Consider the following 20,539-nt stretch of genomic DNA (forward strand, 5'->3'; position numbering starts at 1 on the left):
TTATTTGAGACAAGTCTTATAGATTTGCCTAACGTGTAGCCAAAGCGGCCAGTAAAAGGGACTTAGCGTATATTTGGGACTCTGCTTTCCATTGAACGGGTTACGGTAACTAATGTGACGCAGTGACTGCGCAAACTTTGGCTAACCGCTTTTATTTTCGAATGTTCTGCCGCTGTTCACAACATTTAATTCGCCAATATCATTTTCGTTTGGTTTTAATATATCAATTAAATACTTTCCAGTGTTTTTAAAGAAGATAATCGAAATAAACTGTATAAAGACAGGTTCATATAATTATATGTGACTTACCCGACTGTCTTCATCTGTGGAATGACGCTCGTGTCGTCTGGGCTGGTATTTAAAGGCTGTCACGCCACGAGCCGCTGTATCGCGTGCTCATTCAGATCAACGCTGACATGATAATAACGTAGCCTATAGGCCTATATATCGTTCTGAACAGGTAGGTTGGTTGTATGTCTGACACAATCTGTCAGTCGCCTTTTAAAACGACAATAATCGAGCAGTGTAGCCTTCTTGAATGTATGAGTAACAGAGTTATATGTTTAATTGTATGCGTATTTGACATGTACAAAAAGACTGGTTGCATCAAATGCTGCTTTGAGAGTCTTCATGAACTTCTGACATATCTCTCGACTTGTACCTAGAATTTGAATATATATTTCTCTCAGTAATAATTGATTGTTACCAGGACTGTAGTGGAGGGTCAAACGCACGTAAACACCGTTTACGCACCTCTGGAATTAAGGAAATAGCGTTTACGCACCTCTAAATAGCGTTTACGAACCTCAAAGTTCCCTGTGCCTTGTATTCTGCCGTTGGAATAATCGGAAATAAATTTGGTATCATTTTAAAACACCTAAAACAAAGTTTCATATAGTTGAACAAATTAACGCTGTAATCTGAATCATTTTCATCTGCGCTGTTATAGGCCTATGCTATTATGGTCTGTGACCCTCCAAGCAGTGCCTTGCGGCTGCGGCGGCAACACCAATCCGGATCCAGGAAAATATATAAACAGGAAGTATGTAAACACATGGCCCTACGCGTTGTGGATTATCATGCCTGCCTACCTGTCATTAATTAGCCATGGATGTCAGGCGATTTTTTTAAGAGACCTTCGAGTGCTCCCACTCTCCAACAGATTCCCGAAAAAGGCCTCAAGTACAAAGTAAGACTGAAGAGGATCAATTCATATGAGTTGTTTTTGTGATTTATAAATCAATTTTTCTTACGGGAGCTTTTCCATTCATCCTGGAACGTGCATCTTTTCAGGGAATTTGTACAATAAATCCATAACAAATACCGAATATCGATTGTCTTATGTGTCCATTTTATATCCATCATAATGGACACCTCGTCGGGCATTATCCCTTACATAACGCCTTCTTCATTTACAGTCTGCCGGCTAATGGTAGTAGTGGTAGGAGGAGCAGTATAAATGTTGAATAGCTTTATTCAAGTGAGGGATTGGAAAGGAGTTCCAAATGTTAAAATCGGATTGCAGTGTGTGTGTGTGTGTGTGTGTGTGTGTGTGTGTGTGTGTGTGTGTGTGTGTGTGTGTGTGTGTGTGTGTGTGTGTGTGTGTGTGTGTGTGTGTGTGTGTGTGTGTGTGTTTCACCCGGCCGATGTTATCTGTGTGTGTGTGTGTGTGTGTGTGTGTGTGTGTGTGTGTGTGTGTGTGTGTGTGTGTGTGTGTGTGTGTGTGTGTGTGTGTGTGTGTGTGTGTGTGTGTGTGTGTGTGTGCCCAAGCCGGCGTGCGTGTGTGTGTGTGTGTGTGCGTGTGTTTCACCCGGCCGATGTTATCTTTGTGTGTGTGTGTGTGTGTGTGTGTGTGTGTGTGTGTGTGTGTGTGTGTGTGTGTGTGTGTGTGTGTGTGTGTGTGTGTGTGTGTGTGTGTTTAAGGGAGTCTGCCTGAATGTCAACGGAAATCAATGAAACCAACTGAAAACTAATCCGGTGTCAAACTAAAACTGTGATTCTGGAAAAAGTTTAAAAGCTTTCGAAATTTCATTTAGATATTATTGAAGATACAAATGTCTACATTTGTTTAATTGTTTCAGCGATGGTAAACGGCTGAAAAATGATTTAGTTACAATGTCTTTAGTAATTTAAGTGTCAGAATGGGCAGACTGCCTCAATGGGACAAACTGTAGAATATGACGGTTTGAGACTAAAACTGTGAATCTGAAAAAACTATAAATGGTATCGAAATTCTGTTTCAATATTATAGAAGATACAAATATTTAGATCGGTTTAATTCCTTGAATGATGGTAAACGGTTGAAATTTGACCAAGTTATGAAGGTTTGAATGTTGGAAGGGTTGAATCGGATCAAGGATGAATCAGCGTTTTTTTAATTTTGAATGGGAGTGAATGGGGGAATTTTCGGTGAATAACGTTGAATATCTCGGGAATTATGAATAATATCAATAAGAAAAATAATAGCACAATAGTACTAATGGAGCTGAACGTTTTAATGTTTGAATGATGTTTCTACATTGAAGTACGTTGAAGGAGTCGCGTTGCCAAAAAGTGGCAGAATATTTATAATAAAAATAAAAATAAAACTGTGAATCTGAGGAAACTATAAATGATATCGAAATTATGTTTGAATATTATTGAAGAGACAAATGTGTTAATCTGTTTAATTCTTTGAATGATGGTAAACGGTTGAAATTTGACCCAGTTATGAAGGTTTGAATGTTGGAAGGGTTGAATCGGATCAAGGACGAATCAGCCTCATTTGAATATCGAATGTTAGAGACCACTGATTGGTCAACGAGCTGTTGCCATGGCAAACGGTTAGAGTGAGAGCAACTGAAAACGAATCCGGAATTAAAACTAAAACTGTGAATCTGAAAAGACTATAAATGATATCGAAATTCTGTTTGAATATTATTGAAGATACAAATGTGTAGATCTGTTTAATTCTTTGAATGATTCTAAACGGTTGAAATTTGACCAAGTTATGAACGTTTGAATGTTGGAAGTGTTGAATCGGATGAAGGGTGAATCAGCGTTTTTTTTAATTTTTAATGGGAGTGAATGGGGGAATTTTCGGTGAATAAAGTTGAATATCTCGGGAATTATGAAGAATATCAATAAGAAAAGTAATAGCGCTCGATTCCTAATGGAGCTGAACGTTTTAAGGTTTGAATGAAGTTTCTACGTTGAAGTATGGCGAAGGAGTCGCACTCCAAAATAACGGCGGAATAATAAAAATAAAAATAAATATGTAGGATTTCAAAGCTGTGAATGCTACAGCATTCACACCAAAAATAAATATGTAGGATTTCAAAGCTGTGAATGCTACAGCATTCACACCAAATATGGTCACGTAAATAAAATATACAAACGAACAGAGCTTCGTCTCCCCGCGACCTTATATTATCTAAAACGTTCTCATCGATTCAGCCAATGGGAGTGAAGGGTAAACAAATGATAAGGCACCACCACACAAGTTAAGTAACGATCGCTGTAGGCTTCAATATCATGCAAGCACTTTGTTTTCTTTTTATTTTGTTCTACATCACAATTGCATGCTTTAATAAAGTATTGTCTTCTTTAATAGGTCCATGCTCCACCTCCTTGTTCGCCCAAGCTAACGTTTTACGCGACGCGTCCATTGTCCAGAACAATACCTCGCGGTTTGTTTTTATCCCCATGTCACGCCCACTTTTGGCAGTGGAAACGCGAACCGTGCCGCAACTTTGCGAACCGAACGCACCCTCGGGTGGAAACGCGCCGAAAGATAATTTTTCAGCGGGGTCACCAGTTGTGTTGATACATACTAGTCGATATAGGTGAGAGAAGTCGCTGTTTTGCATGCTGCAAAACAGCGAAAGCGGGCCCTTGAGACACTGGTCCAGGCCAAGAAGAAAAATAAATAATGGCATACTCCTATTGCCCTGTCCTCCCACCTCTTTTTATTCTTCTCAATATTCTTTCTTAATTTTGTAGTAAGTTATGTACCTATTGGGGCTGCCCTTGCACATTATAAATTAATGCTTTGTTCGTAATTGTGCGCAGTCCTGTAATTTTTTTTTAGCTTGTGACTAACCCTAATACAATAAAAAATGTAAAAGAAAACTCCCCGGAGTATAAACCTGGAACCCTATAGTGGGTCTGTGTTTTTCTCAGCTCACGCATCATTCTCACCTTTTTCACCCCGAGCCAGTTTGCATGCCTGTTAATAGTACATACCTTACATAAACAAGAGAGGTTCCAGACTAATGCCCATTTGCAAATTGTTTTTCCGATGTCAGGCTAAGTCCCACTAGTGTGTGTGTGTGTGTGTGTGTGTGTGTGTGTGTGTGTGTGTGTGTGTGTGTGTGTGTGTGTGTGTGTGTGTGTGTGTGTGTGTGTGTGGGCTCCCGGATAGCTCAAAGGGTAAAACATGGGACCTGCACTGCCAAGGTCGGGGGTTCAAATTCCCGTGATAACCTTCCAAATCTTCCAAATCCTCATTATAGAGAGTGGGCGTGGCATCTCCTAGAGATTGTCTCGATGACATGTTTCGGAAAATTGCTTTTGTCCTAGTCTCCGGAATAGAAAGACCTTTCCGTACTCTCCTGGTCTTCGTTGTCCTGCTCCTTGTCACCATCTTGCTCCTCTTGTTAGGGCTGGGTATTGCGAGGTACCTCACAATTCAATTCAATTTGATTCTTTAGGTCTTGCTTCGATTTGATTTTGATTTGATATTGATCCAATTGCTTCGATATCGATTCAATAATACGTGCATTTGACAAAAATACCTAAATATTATTTAGAATTAACCATTTCAAAATGAATTCACCATTTCATTGTGCTTTAACTAGCAAAAGGGGAATACACTATAGTATTGTTTCTGAGCTAAACCTGCAGCATAAAAGTCATAATCATAACATGGACAAATGTAAAAGGGTATGTGTACATTTAGGCGTACTCGCTTCTATATTACAATGACTTACCTTTTTCTTATGGAAATAATAGATTAAAAATAATAATAATTAATCGAGAACAAATAAATCGCAGTGCATTGATGAATCGATATTTTTACCCAGTCCTACCTCTTGCCCACGGGACTGTTCATTGGCAGGCATGGCTCATAGGAAGAACGAGACCTGAAAACGGGACCTGAAATCATGACCCTCTCTCGGCCTAAACGCACGCTGTGTTCCTCTACCGTCCTTCCACAGGACGAGTTCCGCCGCTGGTTCCTGGCCAAGGTGCGCGTGATCCTGGCTCCCGGGAGGAGCCCTTTCCACATCCTGGATACCCAGACCACCTCCCCCTCCTCCATCCCCTCCCCCGACACCCCCACCCCCGCCACGGGGAAAGGACCCCGCCATCAGACATCCCAGGCCGACCCCAATCAAGAGCTCATCCACAGATATGGCGAATACCAACCCACGCAGGTCTCGTGCACACACGCACTCGCACGCACGCTGCCATGTCCGACACGCACGCACATGGCCATGGCTTTGTTTTCGGATGAGATATCACACTTTTAATGGATTCACACGCGCACACACTCCCAAATCAACAGCTCTCCTTTGCTCCCTGCAGATCCGATATTTCACACACCACAGTGCCAAGTACTACTGGAATGGAGAGGCGCAGAACTTTGAGGTTTTAACGTAAGCACCCTGCATTTACGCTCGTTGGATTGATTCATTGATTCATCGGCCACCTCCAAGCGGGGCTGGAGTGTCTAAGGAATATCTATCGGTGAATTCAGTGCTGTATGTATAAATTAAGCACTACGTATATCATATGTAGTTGCTGTTAAAGTTAATGGTTATGTTGTTAACCTTGTATAGATATGTATTTTTGCCATCTGTACCATTTAAAATAAATAAATATATATGTGTGTGTGTGTGTGTGTGTGTGTGTGTGTGTGTGTGTGTGTGTGTGTGTGTGTGTGTGTGTGTGTGTGTGTGTGTGTGTGTGTGTGTGTATGTATGTATGTATGTATGTATGTATGTATGTATGTATGTATGTATGTATGTATGTATGTATGTATGTATGTATGTATGTATGTATGTATGTATGTATGTATGTATGTATGTATATATATATATATATATATATATATATATATATATATTTTTTTTTTTTATTATTATTATTATACAGATGTTTATTATTGGGTTTCTTTGTTACATATTTATAGGCGATTAACAAGGTATAGAATTAATGGTCAATTGAAATGAGAATGTATAATGCATATCCCTGATTTCCTCTCTTCCTGGTGCTCTTCCAGAGGCCTGGAGGATCTGCAGGTGAGCTGCTCAGCCTTGCACTCTGAGCACAGCGCTGGGCTGTCCAGGAACCTGCAGGAGTACAGGTAACCCCACCTGCCCCCCCCCCCCCCCCCCCCCCCCCCCATTACAGTAAAGCCTGTAATCACTAGCCAAATGAGACCCCCCTGACTGACAAGTTCACCGTCTGTTTCTCTACGTAAATCGGTCTGGCCTCGATCCCGTCAAATCTTTTCTTGAAACGTTAAAAAGCTTGGACCGATCATCAGTCAGGGGCAGGGCTGGACTGGGACCAAAAAATGGCCCTGGCATTTTTGGCCATGGCAGCCCACTATGATTATTTATTCGACATGCGGAGGCACACAACATACCAGAGGATATATCCGCATATTGTGCTGTTTCAAAAATTAAAATAAAGCGCAGTAGCCTACATGGAAGAGAGTAACCATGTTAAATTGATACGCTCTTTCACTATACTTGCAGAGACTTTTGCAGCAAATCCCTTCTGAAATTACTAATGCTTATAATATGTACAGTTTGAACCGTCTCACAATCAGCAAAAAATGCAAGAACACAGAACAACAGGAAGAATACAAAATATATGTATTATTTTATTAAGGCCTACACTAACTAAAACACAACAAATTATAACACAGTAAGTCAAAGTGGCACCCTAAAGTATGAGAGGGGGAGGGAGGGAGAGAGAGAGAGAGAGAGAGAGAGAGAGAGAGAGAGAGAGAGAGAGAGAGAGAGAGAGAGAGAGAGAGAGAGAGAGAGAGAGAGAGAGAGAGAGAGAGAGAGAGAGAGAGAGAGAGAGAGAGAGAGAGAGAGAGAGAGAGAGAGAGAGGGGGAGGGGTTGTTTCTTCAATGGGATCCGAAAAATCCGGGTCCATTTACTCTAGTAAACCTCGTCGGCCCAAAAAAGCCCTGCCAGCCCACCGGGCATTGCCCGATGGCCAGTCCAGCCCTGGTCAGGGGAGGGAGGATCAGTTCAAGCGAACTGGAAGCGCTGCATTCTGCCGAACTAACAAAACAATGGCGTCGCCCGAGGAAAGTGTTGCAATCCACGCAATCCAAAAATGTTTGGGTTGGAAATAGACTGATTAACATTCAATGCTTCAAGGTTAGCAGATTCTGCACAGATGGCTTATCTCAGTTGACAAAAATGTTTTTGCTTTACTTCAGACCGGATTCGGTTAAGTTGAAGAGAGCATGAGCAGTAGAGTGGATGGAGATTTCTGAACTAGATGAAGCTGGAGCTATTTTTGGAAATCAATTGCTCTCCAGCCAATGCATAATTGATAATCATTGTGAAATGCAAATGTGAATATCTGAATGGTCTCACAAGGCTACGTAATCACTGGTCTCAAAGGTCTTTGGTTACAAACTGTTTAACTCAATCATGTTATAAATCATGTACACAAGATTAACGATAGGAAACGGAACAGATGAGACCACAGGCCAACATTAAACATTATGTAGCTTATCTTGTTACACTGATGTTGGTTTAGCCCGCCATAAATGCTGATATGACTGTCAATTTCCCTGTACATCCATCAGTGAATTAAAAGCCTCAGTTTGCCTGAAACTATCTGCACATTTAATAATATTAGTAAGCAAATTGAATGGAAATTAAGAAAAATAAATTAATTTCCAATTAATCACCAAAAAGATGGTGTCTTCCTCGCTAACCACTAATAGATGGTGAATGAAACAATTGTTGTTTTCTTATCATTTATAATTCAAAAAGACTTAATCAGAAGGTTTGGCTGTTGACTGACTAGTGTCCTTTCCCCTTGTGCGCCTGTGAGCATTTGTCCTTTCTCCTTGTAAATGTGATGTACCGTTTGTTTATGCCCTTTCTCTGTTCGTAAACCGTTTTACTTGTTTCTCTCTGACAGGAGACTGTTCTTCGGAGTGAATGAAATTGCGGTGAAAGTGCCTTCGGTCTTCAAACTTCTTATCAAAGAGGTGGGGCAGAAAGTAGTACAAACTATTCACTTTGCAGATATTGCATGTGTTCTACTCCGTCTATCAAACATTAAGAGCACGCACTGCTAGTGGATAGTGCTTAACAGCACTATCCACTGTCTCTAATCTGACGTTGTTTCAAGGGAATACGGTTTCTCGGAAACGCCTGACTCAGCATTGCTCAGACAAAGTTCTTGGAAACCTGTTGTGCAAAAGGGAGATACTACTCTTATATGTATATATATATGACACTTCCATATGTTCCTTGTTTGATCAATATGTTACAAATGTAACCAGTTTATCCAGTGAGTTCATGTTTGACTACTGATGCTATTGTGAGATAAATACCTGGCTTCCTGGACAGTAGGCCGCAGTCTGTTCCCAGACCAGGCACCTTGGCAGATCCATTTCAGACGATGCTTTATGGGATTTATACTTCACTGGTTGCTGCTGATGGCCCAGTACTGCATTGAATCAGAGCTATTTTCCAGAGGCTCTGTATTTTCCATCCCTTTTATAATATTATGTCCCCTATCATGAGTCCGGATTGAAGCTCTGGAACCGGATATGTAAATAAATACATTTCTTTCCGAGTGGTTTAGGTCCTGTACATGAAGAATTTAAAACGAGGGAAAAAAAAATCCATCAACCTTGACACCTTTATTATGTATTTCAGTTGGGTCACTCATCCAACAGGGGTCTGTCGTGTTGGTATTTCATTGATGGTTAAAGAAGCTAAAGATCAAACATTAACAAAAGATCACTGCGATCACTGTATGCAAGCTTGAACTGTGGATTCAAGCTTGCATACACTTTGCTCGTGTCCTTCACCAGTCAAACATCATAGTTTAGTGTCTTTAAAGTTCGTTTTGGGATTTATAGCTCTTTAGATATGATTTGAGGAACAAAAATAAAATGTGTTTCACTAGTTGGATCATTAGAACAATATTCCCTGATATGGACTTATTCATATAATCATTGCAAACTCTCTGTGGAAAACTGTCAGGGTATTTCACATGTTTATTGGTAGTGAATGACACTTATATCAGACAGGATACTCCCCGATCAGTACTTTCACTTTCTTTACTCGTAGTAGGTCAAGGGTCAGGGTCCGTCATAAAAAAAAGTTTAATTTCATAATCGACACTGGAGATCTCCTTTTGATCTCCTTTTGTTGGTGTTGTGATACTTTGGGGAAAGCCTTGCCCTGAGTTATAAGTTATTGTGTGCAAGGGAAAGGGTGCAGGCTTAATTGACCAAGGGCAAGTTTGTTCTGATAGTCACTACATGTGGTGGTACCAATTAAACTAAGAAATTACATTTTCCTGCTCCTTACCATTTCATTCCAGTTCCCTCCCCTATTTTGATATTGGGACGTTGCGTTGTCTCGTTTGTATCTGCCTCATTCCCTCTTCTTGCTCTGACTCCTTACACATTTGGTGTGTTATTTTTTTCAATATTTCAGTAAATGATATACAGCAGCAGAGTTCAATACCCATGTCAAACATGTATGATTTTTTTTTTATATCCTTCTTCAATAAGTCTGTTCTCTAATCAGTGTGTGTCTCTCATCTGGTTGCCATTGTCCTAATACAGGTCCTGAATCCGTTCTACATCTTCCAGCTCTTCAGTGTGATCCTGTGGGCTTTCGAAGAGTATTACTACTACGCTGCCACCATCGTATTCATGTCCTTCATTTCCATAGCTACCTCTCTGTACACCATTAAAAAGGTACAGTCCGAAAATCAGCTCTGTAACTACAGCCTTATCCCAGTGTTTTGTGGGCACATTAAATAGCACTTCACATGGGCCCCAGTGTGCCATTTCATAAGCAGAACCGCACCCATAGGTCGCTTGAACTCTCCAACTGTTGATGGTGTGAATCGGAGGGAGAGTGAAACTAAATGAATTCAACCAGGCATCAGGGCTTCATACTGAAGAAGCTCTCCTTGTGTTCTTCTTCTTTCAGCAATACATCACGCTCCGCGACATGGTGGCCGCGCACAGTATTGTCCGCATGTCCATTTGCCGCGCAAACAACGGTTTGTCAGCTCTTTCTTTGTGGATTTTGTGTGTGCTTATTGGTTCTGAAACTGCATCACACGCACAAGGTTTTAGCTTGTTCGACCAAACCTGAGAAGGGACGTGTGTGTGTGTGTGTGTGTGTGTGTGTGTGTGTGTGTGTGTGTGTGTGTGTGTGTGTGTGTGTGTGTGTGTGTGTGTGTGTGTGTGTGTGTGTGTGTGTGTGCGCGCGCGCGCGTGTGTGGTGCACTTCTTCCAAAAAATATTTTACCTGCAAGGCATCAAAGATACTGTATGTTTGTTGCGTTTGTGCAGCGCTCTGCTGCAGTAGTCGGTGCATGTGTGATGCCTCAGCACTTCCTGTCCTGCCCAGCGCGTTGTGGGCAATGGGATCTGCTGAACAAGACTCCAGGGTCGTCTCTACCTGGCGCACCACTTCTGCCCTTTCCTCGTGTTTCCTCCCATTCTCCACCTGCACCAACACTGACGTTTATTTTGCGGCAGGCTGACACTGTTATCAGAGATCAGTGTGATACCTCACATTACCGGTAACGGAGAATGCTCCAGAATCCAGATACAAACAAAATCCGATACCAGAATCGCTAAGGACAAGGTCTTTTTTTTAGGTTTTATTTGGTGTTGTTTGCCACATCGCTGCCTCCCATAAGAGGCTTGGAATGTGGCTTGTTTTCCGAATCGACACGCATGGTGTGTGGTACAGCGTGCCCCCCCCCCCCCCCCTTATCTCTTGCTCAACTACTCTCGTACCAGCCTGTGACGCAGGCGTTCCAACCGACACTTTTGTTTAAAACCGGCGCAAGCGGTGTGAAACTTACCATTGACCCCCCCCCCCCCCCCCCCCTTTCCCTTCCGCTCCCACAGAGATCGAAGAGGTCATCTCCACCGACGTTGTGCCCGGCGACGTCATCGTCATCCCTAGCAACGGCACCATCATGCCATGTGATGCGGTGCTGGTCACGGGAACATGCATCGTCAACGAGAGCATGCTCACAGGTCAGAGGTCAAGCCAGCTTAGCCTACGTCACTGTGGGGTTTATCATCGACTTTGTTATCTTCCGTTAGAGCCTGTACTTGTCAACTATGCCGATACTCTTGACACGTTTATTTGTATTGGGGGATTAGAGTTAGGGTTTCTGATGAGTCATGGCTAATGATGTAGGGTGCGAGCAGTTATTAAAAGGCTTTCTTATCAAAAAAAAGTTTGTGTGTGTCACACACAAGCTCTCCTTGCACCCTTGACAACGGGGCCCTCCCTTCTCTCATCCCGGTTTGAACAGGGGAGAGCGTCCCGGTCACCAAGACCAACCTGCCCAACCCGGTGCAGGGCGACCGGGACGCCGAGAAGGACTCTGCCTTCAGCACGGAGGAGCACAAGAGACACACCCTGTTCTGTGGCACGCACGTCATCCAGACCCGCTTCTACACCGGCGAGCTCGTCAAGGCGGTGGTGGTGCGCACAGGTTAGTCTGACGGTGTATGTGTGTGTGTTCTGGAAATGGATTCCATTGAATTTGACACCGAAATACACTTTCTTCTTTCACTCCTGAACCCATTGAAGTTTATCACTTTTTTTACCAAAAAAGGGCAGATTTGTTTGTCGTTTTTTGACAGTAACAAATCTGTCAACACTCTGCTAAACATACATTACCATCGTAAAATACAAACTACCACCCCCACTATCTAAACCATTAAACATATGTATGGCATACGTTAAAGATTAAATCACCCTCTCCAACGAAGACAACCATATCTACACCTGCTGTGACGATCCTCCACATTCGTCTATTCACCCCCCCCTCACTGTCGTCCCAGGGTTCAGCACGGCCAAGGGCCAGCTGGTGCGCTCCATCCTCTACCCCAAGCCCACGGACTTCAAGCTGTACCACGACGCCTACCTCTTCCTCCTGTGCCTGGTGGGCGTGGCCGCCATCGGCTTCATCTACTCCATCGTCCTGAGCGTCATGAAAGAGGTGAGGCCGCGGTGACACCCAGTGGGGTGCAGCTCTGCCGGTGGCGCGCTGCACCGACACTGCCAGGTCGAGGGGTTTGATACCCAGTAGCGCTCGTAAAAATGTACTACAAACCTATTAACGGCGTCGTCAAAGCGGTGTTGAATGTGTCGGTTCAACCAGGAGTGAGCCTTTTCAACGTATCGAATTCGATTTTTTTATTTGCACACAACTTTATTTAAAAGAAAGCAAACGCGATGGAGCTTCACGCTTGTCAAAGCAAATTGACGGAGAACGTTTCTGTTTGTATTTTCTGTCTGGCTGAGGGAACAGTGAGTCACTCCCTGTTCTGTGTCACAGCAAAGTCTCCCTTGTAAGAAAATAAAATGGCGTGTCTGGTTGTGGTAGTAAAGGATTTGTATTTCAGTCTCGATATGCATCGGTATTCTTGATATTTGGCGTTTAGTTTGCATGTGTGGTATTGTCGGATGGAGCTTCAGCTCTATCAGCTCTTTAAAAACCAACTGAATAAGTCGTTTAACTGCTGTTCAGCATTGTACTCCCTGACTTTGAATTTTATCATATGATCTTTATGACTTGCCTCCAGCCCACATGCCGATTTTATGGTCTGCTACTATGTGTAGCGTGGTATTGCGTGTCTTGTGTGGTCTCTTTTGTATATCTCTGTATTAGGTCTTTGCCTTGTACCATTTTTTTTTATCGTGCTTTCTGGTTTGACCTGCCAAGTGAGTACAAAGGGGAATTAACTTAAAGATATAATCGGGTACGGTGCATCAAATGAGGACATTTCTGTTTTCAACTGTACGTGGTCCTTTTTACATAACATAAACAACAGTAGGGATGTAAAACGACTTGCTAGTCAGTCTAGATCCGAATCTGTGTGCTTTGGGAAAGTCCTGCATACCAGGTTTATTGACATTGAATTATATTTCCTCTGGGTTTGTTTCAACTGTCACTGAACACAGGAACACAACCATGTATGGGTGTTATGACGTCTTTAAGAATATTGCTCAATGCTCTGTGAATCTAGCTTGTTACTTTCACACATTTAGTCCAGTTAGATGGGTTTTTTAAAAGACATGGATTTCAATGTATATAGGAGTCATTGCTTGTAGAAAGTCTATACATTAGTTTGGTGGGGGAAGGACGGTGTAATAATTAGGAAAGGTTCAGTGTTTGATCCTCCACGTCCACAGTGTGCCTGTACTTACCACGAGTAAAGGCTTAGTTATCAACACCAGAGCCTGGGTGCTGAACAGCTGAATGACCGGGCACCCATTGTAGTGAGTCGTGATGTGGGGATACATAGTAGTCCAGCAGAGGTTGAGCGGAGGGAGCGGGAGGGAGTGTATTCTTGGAGGAGGTCGCAGAGATAACTGATAACGAGAGTTATCATAAGCGATAACTCTTAAGACGCTTCGGATGAAAGCGTCTGAATACAATTTACAACGCGATCAAACCGAGAAGTCCTTGGTTGAAAACCCGCTGTCTGTGTGTTCTTCTAGGTGCCCATCAAGGAGATTATCCTGGAGTCTCTGGACATCATCACCATCACCGTGCCGCCTGCGCTGCCCGCCGCCATGACGGCGGGCATCGTGTACGCCCAGCGCCGCCTCAAGCAAATCGGCATCTTCTGCATCAGCCCCCAGAGGATCAACATCTGTGGGCAGATCAACCTGGTCTGCTTCGACAAGGTGCATGTCAGCGGGGCTCCGTAGACATTTATATACCCCCGTACACACAGTTTAGCTACGAAAAAGACGACCCCTGTTGATTCAATTTATCCGTTGATTTATCCAGACTGGGACCCTGACAGAAGATGGACTGGATATGTGGGGGATCCATAGAGTGGAGAATGGCAGGTGGGTGTGTGTCTGTGTTTCTCTCTCAAAATGTTTGTCTCTCTCTCTCTCTCTCTCTCTCTCAGAATGTGAGTCTGCGTGTCTCTCAGAATGTGTGTCTGTGTGTCTCTCTCAGAATGTGTGCAAATGAAGCATCACTACTTTTCCTCAAATACCTAGTATTTGTGCTATCATATAAATGACAAAGATCGAAATAAACTTTAAAATCAAATCAGTCTTCTGATTATGAATCAACCAAGTCATCCGTCTCAATGAACATCCCTCACCCCCCCCCCCCCCCCCCCCCCCCCCCCAAGCCAACTCCCCTCTGTCCTATCCGTCCTTGGCCTCACCCCATGTCCTGTCCTCTCTCTCCAGCTTCCAGCTGTCAGAGGAGAGTGCCTACAAGGAGAGCCTGGTCAAGTCCCAGTTTGTGGCCTGTATGGCTACCTGCCACTCCCTCACCAAGATCGAGGGCCAGCTGTCTGGCGACCCCCTGGACCTGAAGATGCTGGAGGCCATCAGCTGGGTGAGTGCTCCACGCTTTCCTTTGGGACACTGCTTAGTGTGACATCGCCTGATAGTTGCAGACGGATAGGCTGAACAATACTGGAGTATAGCACGTTATATCTAGCTAACATTGGCTCACCGACTGAAAACTCGCTGTTTTAAGGAAGCATACGCCTACTGCTCCCCCAATGTGAGTGAAATCCATGACATTGCAGCTTTGTAGCCATTCAGACGGAGTCAGCATACTTGTGTAGAATAGGGATGTGGCTATGTAGCACGTCTATTTATTGCTTTGCGTTACGACCTGCTGTCGGGGAGGGTCACTTTAAACTTTTACTAGTGCAAGTGTGGGTGGATATCGTTCAAGACAGGAAACATTAAGGTCACCATGCAAGAGAAATCTGCTTGGCTACCGTGGGACGTCCTCCAGTGTCTCAGAAGGTGGCTGCTTTCCCAGCGGCACCACGTATTCCCCCCGGCAGTGTCATTCAATCGTCCGTCTCTGGGTTGCTTTGCTCTGTGCTCGTCCTCTTCGTCCCGGCGGTCGGCTGCAGACCCTGGAGGAGGCCACGGAGGAGGAGACGGCCCTCCACGAGCGCATCATGCCCACCGTGGTGCGGCCCCCCAAGGAGCTGCTGCCCTCGGAGCCGGCGGCCTCCCCGGAGATGGACATGGTGGGTGGCCTCAGTCACCTATCGGGGATCGGCCCCATGCACCAAACACTGTTCATGTATTCTGATAGATCTCTGAACCCCCGTGTTAGGGGTAGAGCAGTAGTCCTCTTCAATTCACCGCAAGTCAATTTGGATTAAAGCGGCTGAGAAATTACTGCATTTTAATTGTCCCTTTTTTATTTGTTGTAAATGATAAAAACTCGAACATGATGTTGTCCACGTTTAAATATTGAGGGACATTGCATCTTTGTGAGTTCTCCACAAGCTCTCTGACCTCGGCCGAAGCTTTACCGCCAGCACAACAAGAAAGAGAGTAGGATGTGTTTATTTGTCGGTACAACATGTCCCGACACCGTCTCACCACATGCTCTTCTCTCTGTGTGTCCTTCCAGGAGCTGTCTGTGAGTATTCCACTTCTGCCTGACCGCCATGCCCCTTCCTCATTCCTGCTGCTCCAACCACAGCAGACGCTCTCCTAATGCTGATTCACAACAGCTACGCATAACCGTTCTGGGGTCAGGTGGTTCAATGTGGCCACGGGTGATAATAGTGGCGCAACAGTGGAGCAATAGTGGAGAACCTTTGTGTAATGAGTAAGGAAGGGTTAGTCATCGGTGTCATGGTGAGAGTAGAGTTCACGTTTGAAAATGGGAAGCATGTCCGTGACCTAACAAAAGGAAAACGTTTTTGTAGGACTGCCTAACCATAAAAACAACAAAAACAGTTTGGGCAGATATTGTTAAAAGGTAAAATATTGACATTACTGTATGTATGTATGTATGTGTGTCTCTCTCTCTCTCTCTCTCTCTCTCTCTCTCTCTCTCTCTCTCTCTCTCTCTCTCTCTCTCTCTCTCTCTCTCTCTCTCTCTCTCTCTCTCTCTCTCTCTCTCTCTCTCTCTCTCTCTCTCTCTCTCTCTCTCTCTCTCTCTCTCTCAGAATGTGTGTCTGTGTGTCTCTCTCTCAGAATGTGTGCAAATGAAGCATCACTACTTTTCCTCAAATACCTAGTATTTGTGCTATCATATAAATGACAAAGATCGAAATAAACTTTAAAATCAAATCAGTCTTCTGATTATGAATCAACCAAGTCATCCGTCTCAATGAACATATATATATATATACACATACACTCAGAGAGAGAGAGAGTGTATATATTTTGATCTCCTTTTACAGACGTGATTCATCTTTAATTAAACTTGATACACCTCCTTAATTTCTCCTCTTCCCAGTCGATGTATGAGATCGGTATCGTGAGGCAGTTCCCCTTCTCGTCGGCGCTGCAGAGGATGAGCGTTGTGGCGCGGCGTCTGGGGGAGAAGCGCATGGATGCCTACCTGAAGGGGGCGCCAGAGGTGGTGGCCAGCCTTTGCAAGAAGGAGTCCGGTAAGGCTCTCTGTTAGCAGGCTTCGGGATCAGCCTCCACTTCCATGGTTCTCTGTGATCTGCTGCCTGTCCTGATGCTAACAGAACAAATGTAGTGGCAGAGGTTTAGGTGTGTTAGTACTCCTAGTAAAGTAATTAGTAATGATATTGCCAATGTAACTGAGGATTACACTTGAAGAGTTTGGATACCAGTACTTATGAATGAACGTATCGATGTCTTCAACTAATGTAAAGCTATGTTTATTTGAAGTCTTGATAATAAGATTACCTTATACTAACAATATATCACTCTTCCTCTCTCTCTCTCTCTCTCTCTCTCAACCTATTTTGATCCTGATCTCCCTTTTCATCGCTGTCTCTCTCTCGTTCCCTCTGGCTGTTGTCTCTCCACCTCCCAGTTCCGGAGGACTTTCAAGAGGTTCTGGAGGAATACACCAAGAAGGGTTTCCGGGTCATCGCCCTGGCCCACCGCCGCCTCGAGTCCAAGCTAACCTGGCACCGAGTGCAGAACGTCAACCGGTAAATCAGCCGCACCTCACCTGTGTCACGCTATTCTCCTTACATCTGTTTAGTCGTAAATACAATATAGGAAGATAAAACTGTAAACGAAGCGAGTGTTGGATGTGTTTTTTAAAGAGTAAGGATTTCGCTGGTGTGTCCTCTGCCTGCATGTCTAGCTTACTATGTACTGCGACAGTAGCTACAATCTTGATCCAGGGGGAAACCCGGAGATTTAGGATGCAACAGCGAGACTATTGGAAGGCAGCCAACGTGATGTTTATGTGTGTTGGCTGCAGCGACCACGTCGAGGCCAACATGGAGTTCCTGGGTCTGATCATCATGCAGAACAAGTTGAAGGCAGAAACTCCAGCGGTGCTGCAGGATCTCCACAGAGCCAACATCCGCACCGTCATGGTAACGGGTAAGTCCAGGCGTATTCACACTCGCACTCGCAGCTGTGAGGCCATGGGCATGAGCCTGATTGCTTGTCGAAATAAACAGCCAACATGCGTAGGCTTGAAAAGTGCCCACACACACACAGACACACAGACACACAGACACACACACAGGTTTTGTGTGACAGAGTGGAGTGATTAGGGACTCTGGGATAATGGAGGCCAGTGTGGTTTTCCCTGAGTCTGGTACTGATCCACCATCAGTCCCCCCCGGGGGGGGCTGATGGTGGCTCCCAGGCTGACACTGATACGCCCTGGCTGGGTATGAGTTGGGTACAGGCTGCCAAGGTCATTATGCTGGAGTGTGCCCACGTGGATCTCCATTTGGGTCTCCTGGGGGCTGAGTCACTCCAGCATGAAGTACCACCTTTGCGTTTCATGCTACCCCTGTGTTGAGAAACGTATTAATTCAATACAGTTTTCTTGCAAATATTATGATGATTCTGACCGAAGTCACTGTGGGTGCTGCCCACATTTATTACAGATAATGGACTTTAAGTGACCTCTGACATTTGTAGTCCTTTCTCTTTTAATGTTGCAAATTAGATCCTAAAGGTGTATAGAAGGGAGTACCTCCATGATGTGGTTCTGCGTGTCCCTGCAGGAGACAACATGCTGACGGCCATCTCGGTGGCCAGGGACTGTGGCATGATCCCACCCCAGGACAAGATCATCATCGCCGACGCCCTGGCGCCGCGGGACGGACAGACCGCCAAGATCAACTGGAGATACGCAGACAAGCCTGGCAAGATGCCCCGTCTGGAGGTGAGGGATAGGGTTCTCTGTTCGGGCTCTCCCTTGTCCTTCCCTCTTGGTCTGTCTCTCTCTCCCGTCCCATCGCTTTTTTTCTCCCCTGACTCATCTCGGTCTCACCTCTGTCTCATCTCGGTCTCACCTCTGTCCCATCTCGGTCTCACCTCTGTCCCATCTCGGTCTCACCTCTGTCTCATCTCGGTCTCACCTCTGTCCCATCTCTTTCTCTCCTGTCTCCTCTCTTTCTCTCTCCACTGTCTCCTCTCTTTCTCTCCTGTCTCCTCTCTTTCTCTCCTGTCTCCTCTCTTTCTCTCCTGTCTCCTCTCTTTCTCTCTCTACTGTCTCCTCTCCTTCTCTGCTCTGTCTCCTCTTTCTCTCCACTGTCTCCTCTCTTTCTCTCCCTTGTCTCATCCCGGCCTCTCTTCTGTGTCCTCTCTTTCTCTCTACTGCCTCCTCTCTTTCTCCTCTTTCTCTCCACTATCTCCTCTTTTTCTCTCTCCACGGTTTCCTCTCTTTCTCTCCTGTCTCCCCTCCTTCTCTCTCCACTGTCTCCTCTCCTTCTCTGCTCTGTCTCCTCTTTCTCTCCTGTCTCCTCTCTTTCTCTCCCTTGTCTCCTCTCTTTCTCTCCTGTCTCCTCTCTTTCTCTCCACTGTCTCCTCTCTTTCTCTCCCTTGTCTCCTCTCTTTCTCTCCTGTCTCCTCTTTCTCTCCACTGTCTCCTCTCTTTCTCTCCACTGTCTCCTCTCTTTCTCTCCACTGTCTCCTCTCTTTCTCTCCTGTCTCCTCTTTCTCTCCACTGTCTCCTCTCTTTCTCTCCACTGTCTCCTCTCTTTCTCTCCTGTCTCCTCTCTTTCTCTCTCTACTGTCTCCTCTCTTTCTCTCCACTGTCTCCTCTCTTTCTCTCTCCACTGTCTCCTCTCTTTCTCTCTCCACGGTCTCCTCTCTTTCTCTCCTGTCTCCTCTCTTTCATTCTCTCTTCTTTCCCTCCTCTGTCTTATCTCTCTGGCCCTGTCCACACCTGCCATTAACATGCTTCTTGGGTGATTCGATCACAAGTGGGACAGTGAACCGGTGTGTATGCACCCATGACACATTGAGGATGCAATCAGATCCGACGGCTCAGAGCACATTCAGAGGAAGTCGGTGCCTTGTATGGCCACATTCTTTTAGCAGTTTGCAAGAAAAAGTCTCCTGGGCCACACTGAAGGCCGACTACTAAACTGGCGTCTTCTGCATAAGCAGAAGTACTGACACATTTGCTCCCCAACATCATCATATTGAAGTGTATAAAATCCTCAAATCGCGCAAGTTGGCTTGGTCCACAACCTCTGCAAAATTTGTAAAGCCAATTAAGATATACTATGAGTGAGTCAAATACACGGGGAGATTTGTTGTGCATGGCTCCCTCAAACTGGTTTAAAACAACGGGTTTGGTCTCTGCACACGGAAATCAAGTACGTGTATTTGCATGTAGAACAGGGAAGTGAGATCCGATCACAAGTGGTCATTCGAGACCCATTGTTATGCCAGGTGTGAACCGACTGTACCGTGAGCTGTCCACCTGTGACCGGATCACCCGGGATGTAGGTTAATGCCAACTGGTAACAGGGCCTATCTCCCTACATCAGTCTTACCCCTCATCTGGTGAAGTGTCGTGATGAGCTGTTAGTTGGTCATTCATCTTCCAGCTTGGTTGGAAACACCACCGCCGCAATAACATTTAAGAATTTGAACGCTTGAGCTCATCATTAACATAAGCTTGAGTCATTCATCGAAGCGTTTAAACTTAAGAAAACGAGACACAACAACACACTGCTGGCACTGATGTAGCCAAAATAACCAACATCTAACCCACTCATGTCAATTTGACGGATGGCTGATTTGGAAAACCACACAGCTATTTTCCCTGGAGATATCTCAAATGGTCAAACCCCACATTATCATTGACTTCGAAAGAACCAAATAAATGTTGGTGTTTATCTAACTAGTAGGTCCTTCTTGAGAGACTTGGTTGGAAGCCAACATAACTATTTACATCTCTCGATGACATCTCTTTAGTTGTATTAACAGCCAGGACTTTGCAGGACCTAAAACAATTTCAATGTTGAATTGTAACCTAAATGAAAATAGGGGGAGAGGTTTAAACCTTTTTCCAGAACTAACCCTTGATGCCTTT

General features: G+C 44.6%; 1 protein-coding gene across 3 annotated transcripts in view; it reads left to right on the plus strand.

The window, feature by feature from the left end:
* atp13a3 (ATPase 13A3) overlaps nucleotides 1–20,539 on the plus strand; it is a 116,015-nt gene that overhangs the window by 71,695 nt on the left and 23,781 nt on the right. For all 3 annotated transcript variants that reach the window (XM_030372978.1, XM_030372976.1, XM_030372977.1), the window contains 18 exons: nucleotides 5,199–5,417; nucleotides 5,569–5,639; nucleotides 6,266–6,349; nucleotides 8,165–8,234; nucleotides 9,831–9,965; nucleotides 10,204–10,276; nucleotides 11,139–11,270; nucleotides 11,555–11,737; nucleotides 12,090–12,247; nucleotides 13,753–13,941; nucleotides 14,048–14,109; nucleotides 14,467–14,617; nucleotides 15,153–15,272; nucleotides 15,665–15,673; nucleotides 16,502–16,655; nucleotides 17,054–17,174; nucleotides 17,453–17,577; nucleotides 18,216–18,376. In XM_030372978.1, coding sequence (XP_030228838.1) covers nucleotides 5,199–5,417; nucleotides 5,569–5,639; nucleotides 6,266–6,349; nucleotides 8,165–8,234; nucleotides 9,831–9,965; nucleotides 10,204–10,276; nucleotides 11,139–11,270; nucleotides 11,555–11,737; nucleotides 12,090–12,247; nucleotides 13,753–13,941; nucleotides 14,048–14,109; nucleotides 14,467–14,617; nucleotides 15,153–15,272; nucleotides 15,665–15,673; nucleotides 16,502–16,655; nucleotides 17,054–17,174; nucleotides 17,453–17,577; nucleotides 18,216–18,376 — 2,217 coding nt within the window. The remainder of the gene's footprint in view (nucleotides 1–5,198; nucleotides 5,418–5,568; nucleotides 5,640–6,265; nucleotides 6,350–8,164; nucleotides 8,235–9,830; nucleotides 9,966–10,203; nucleotides 10,277–11,138; nucleotides 11,271–11,554; nucleotides 11,738–12,089; nucleotides 12,248–13,752; nucleotides 13,942–14,047; nucleotides 14,110–14,466; nucleotides 14,618–15,152; nucleotides 15,273–15,664; nucleotides 15,674–16,501; nucleotides 16,656–17,053; nucleotides 17,175–17,452; nucleotides 17,578–18,215; nucleotides 18,377–20,539) is intronic.

The sequence above is a fragment of the Gadus morhua genome, chromosome 12 (genome assembly GCF_902167405.1).
Source record: "Gadus morhua chromosome 12, gadMor3.0, whole genome shotgun sequence".
Lineage (NCBI taxonomy): Eukaryota > Metazoa > Chordata > Actinopteri > Gadiformes > Gadidae > Gadus > Gadus morhua.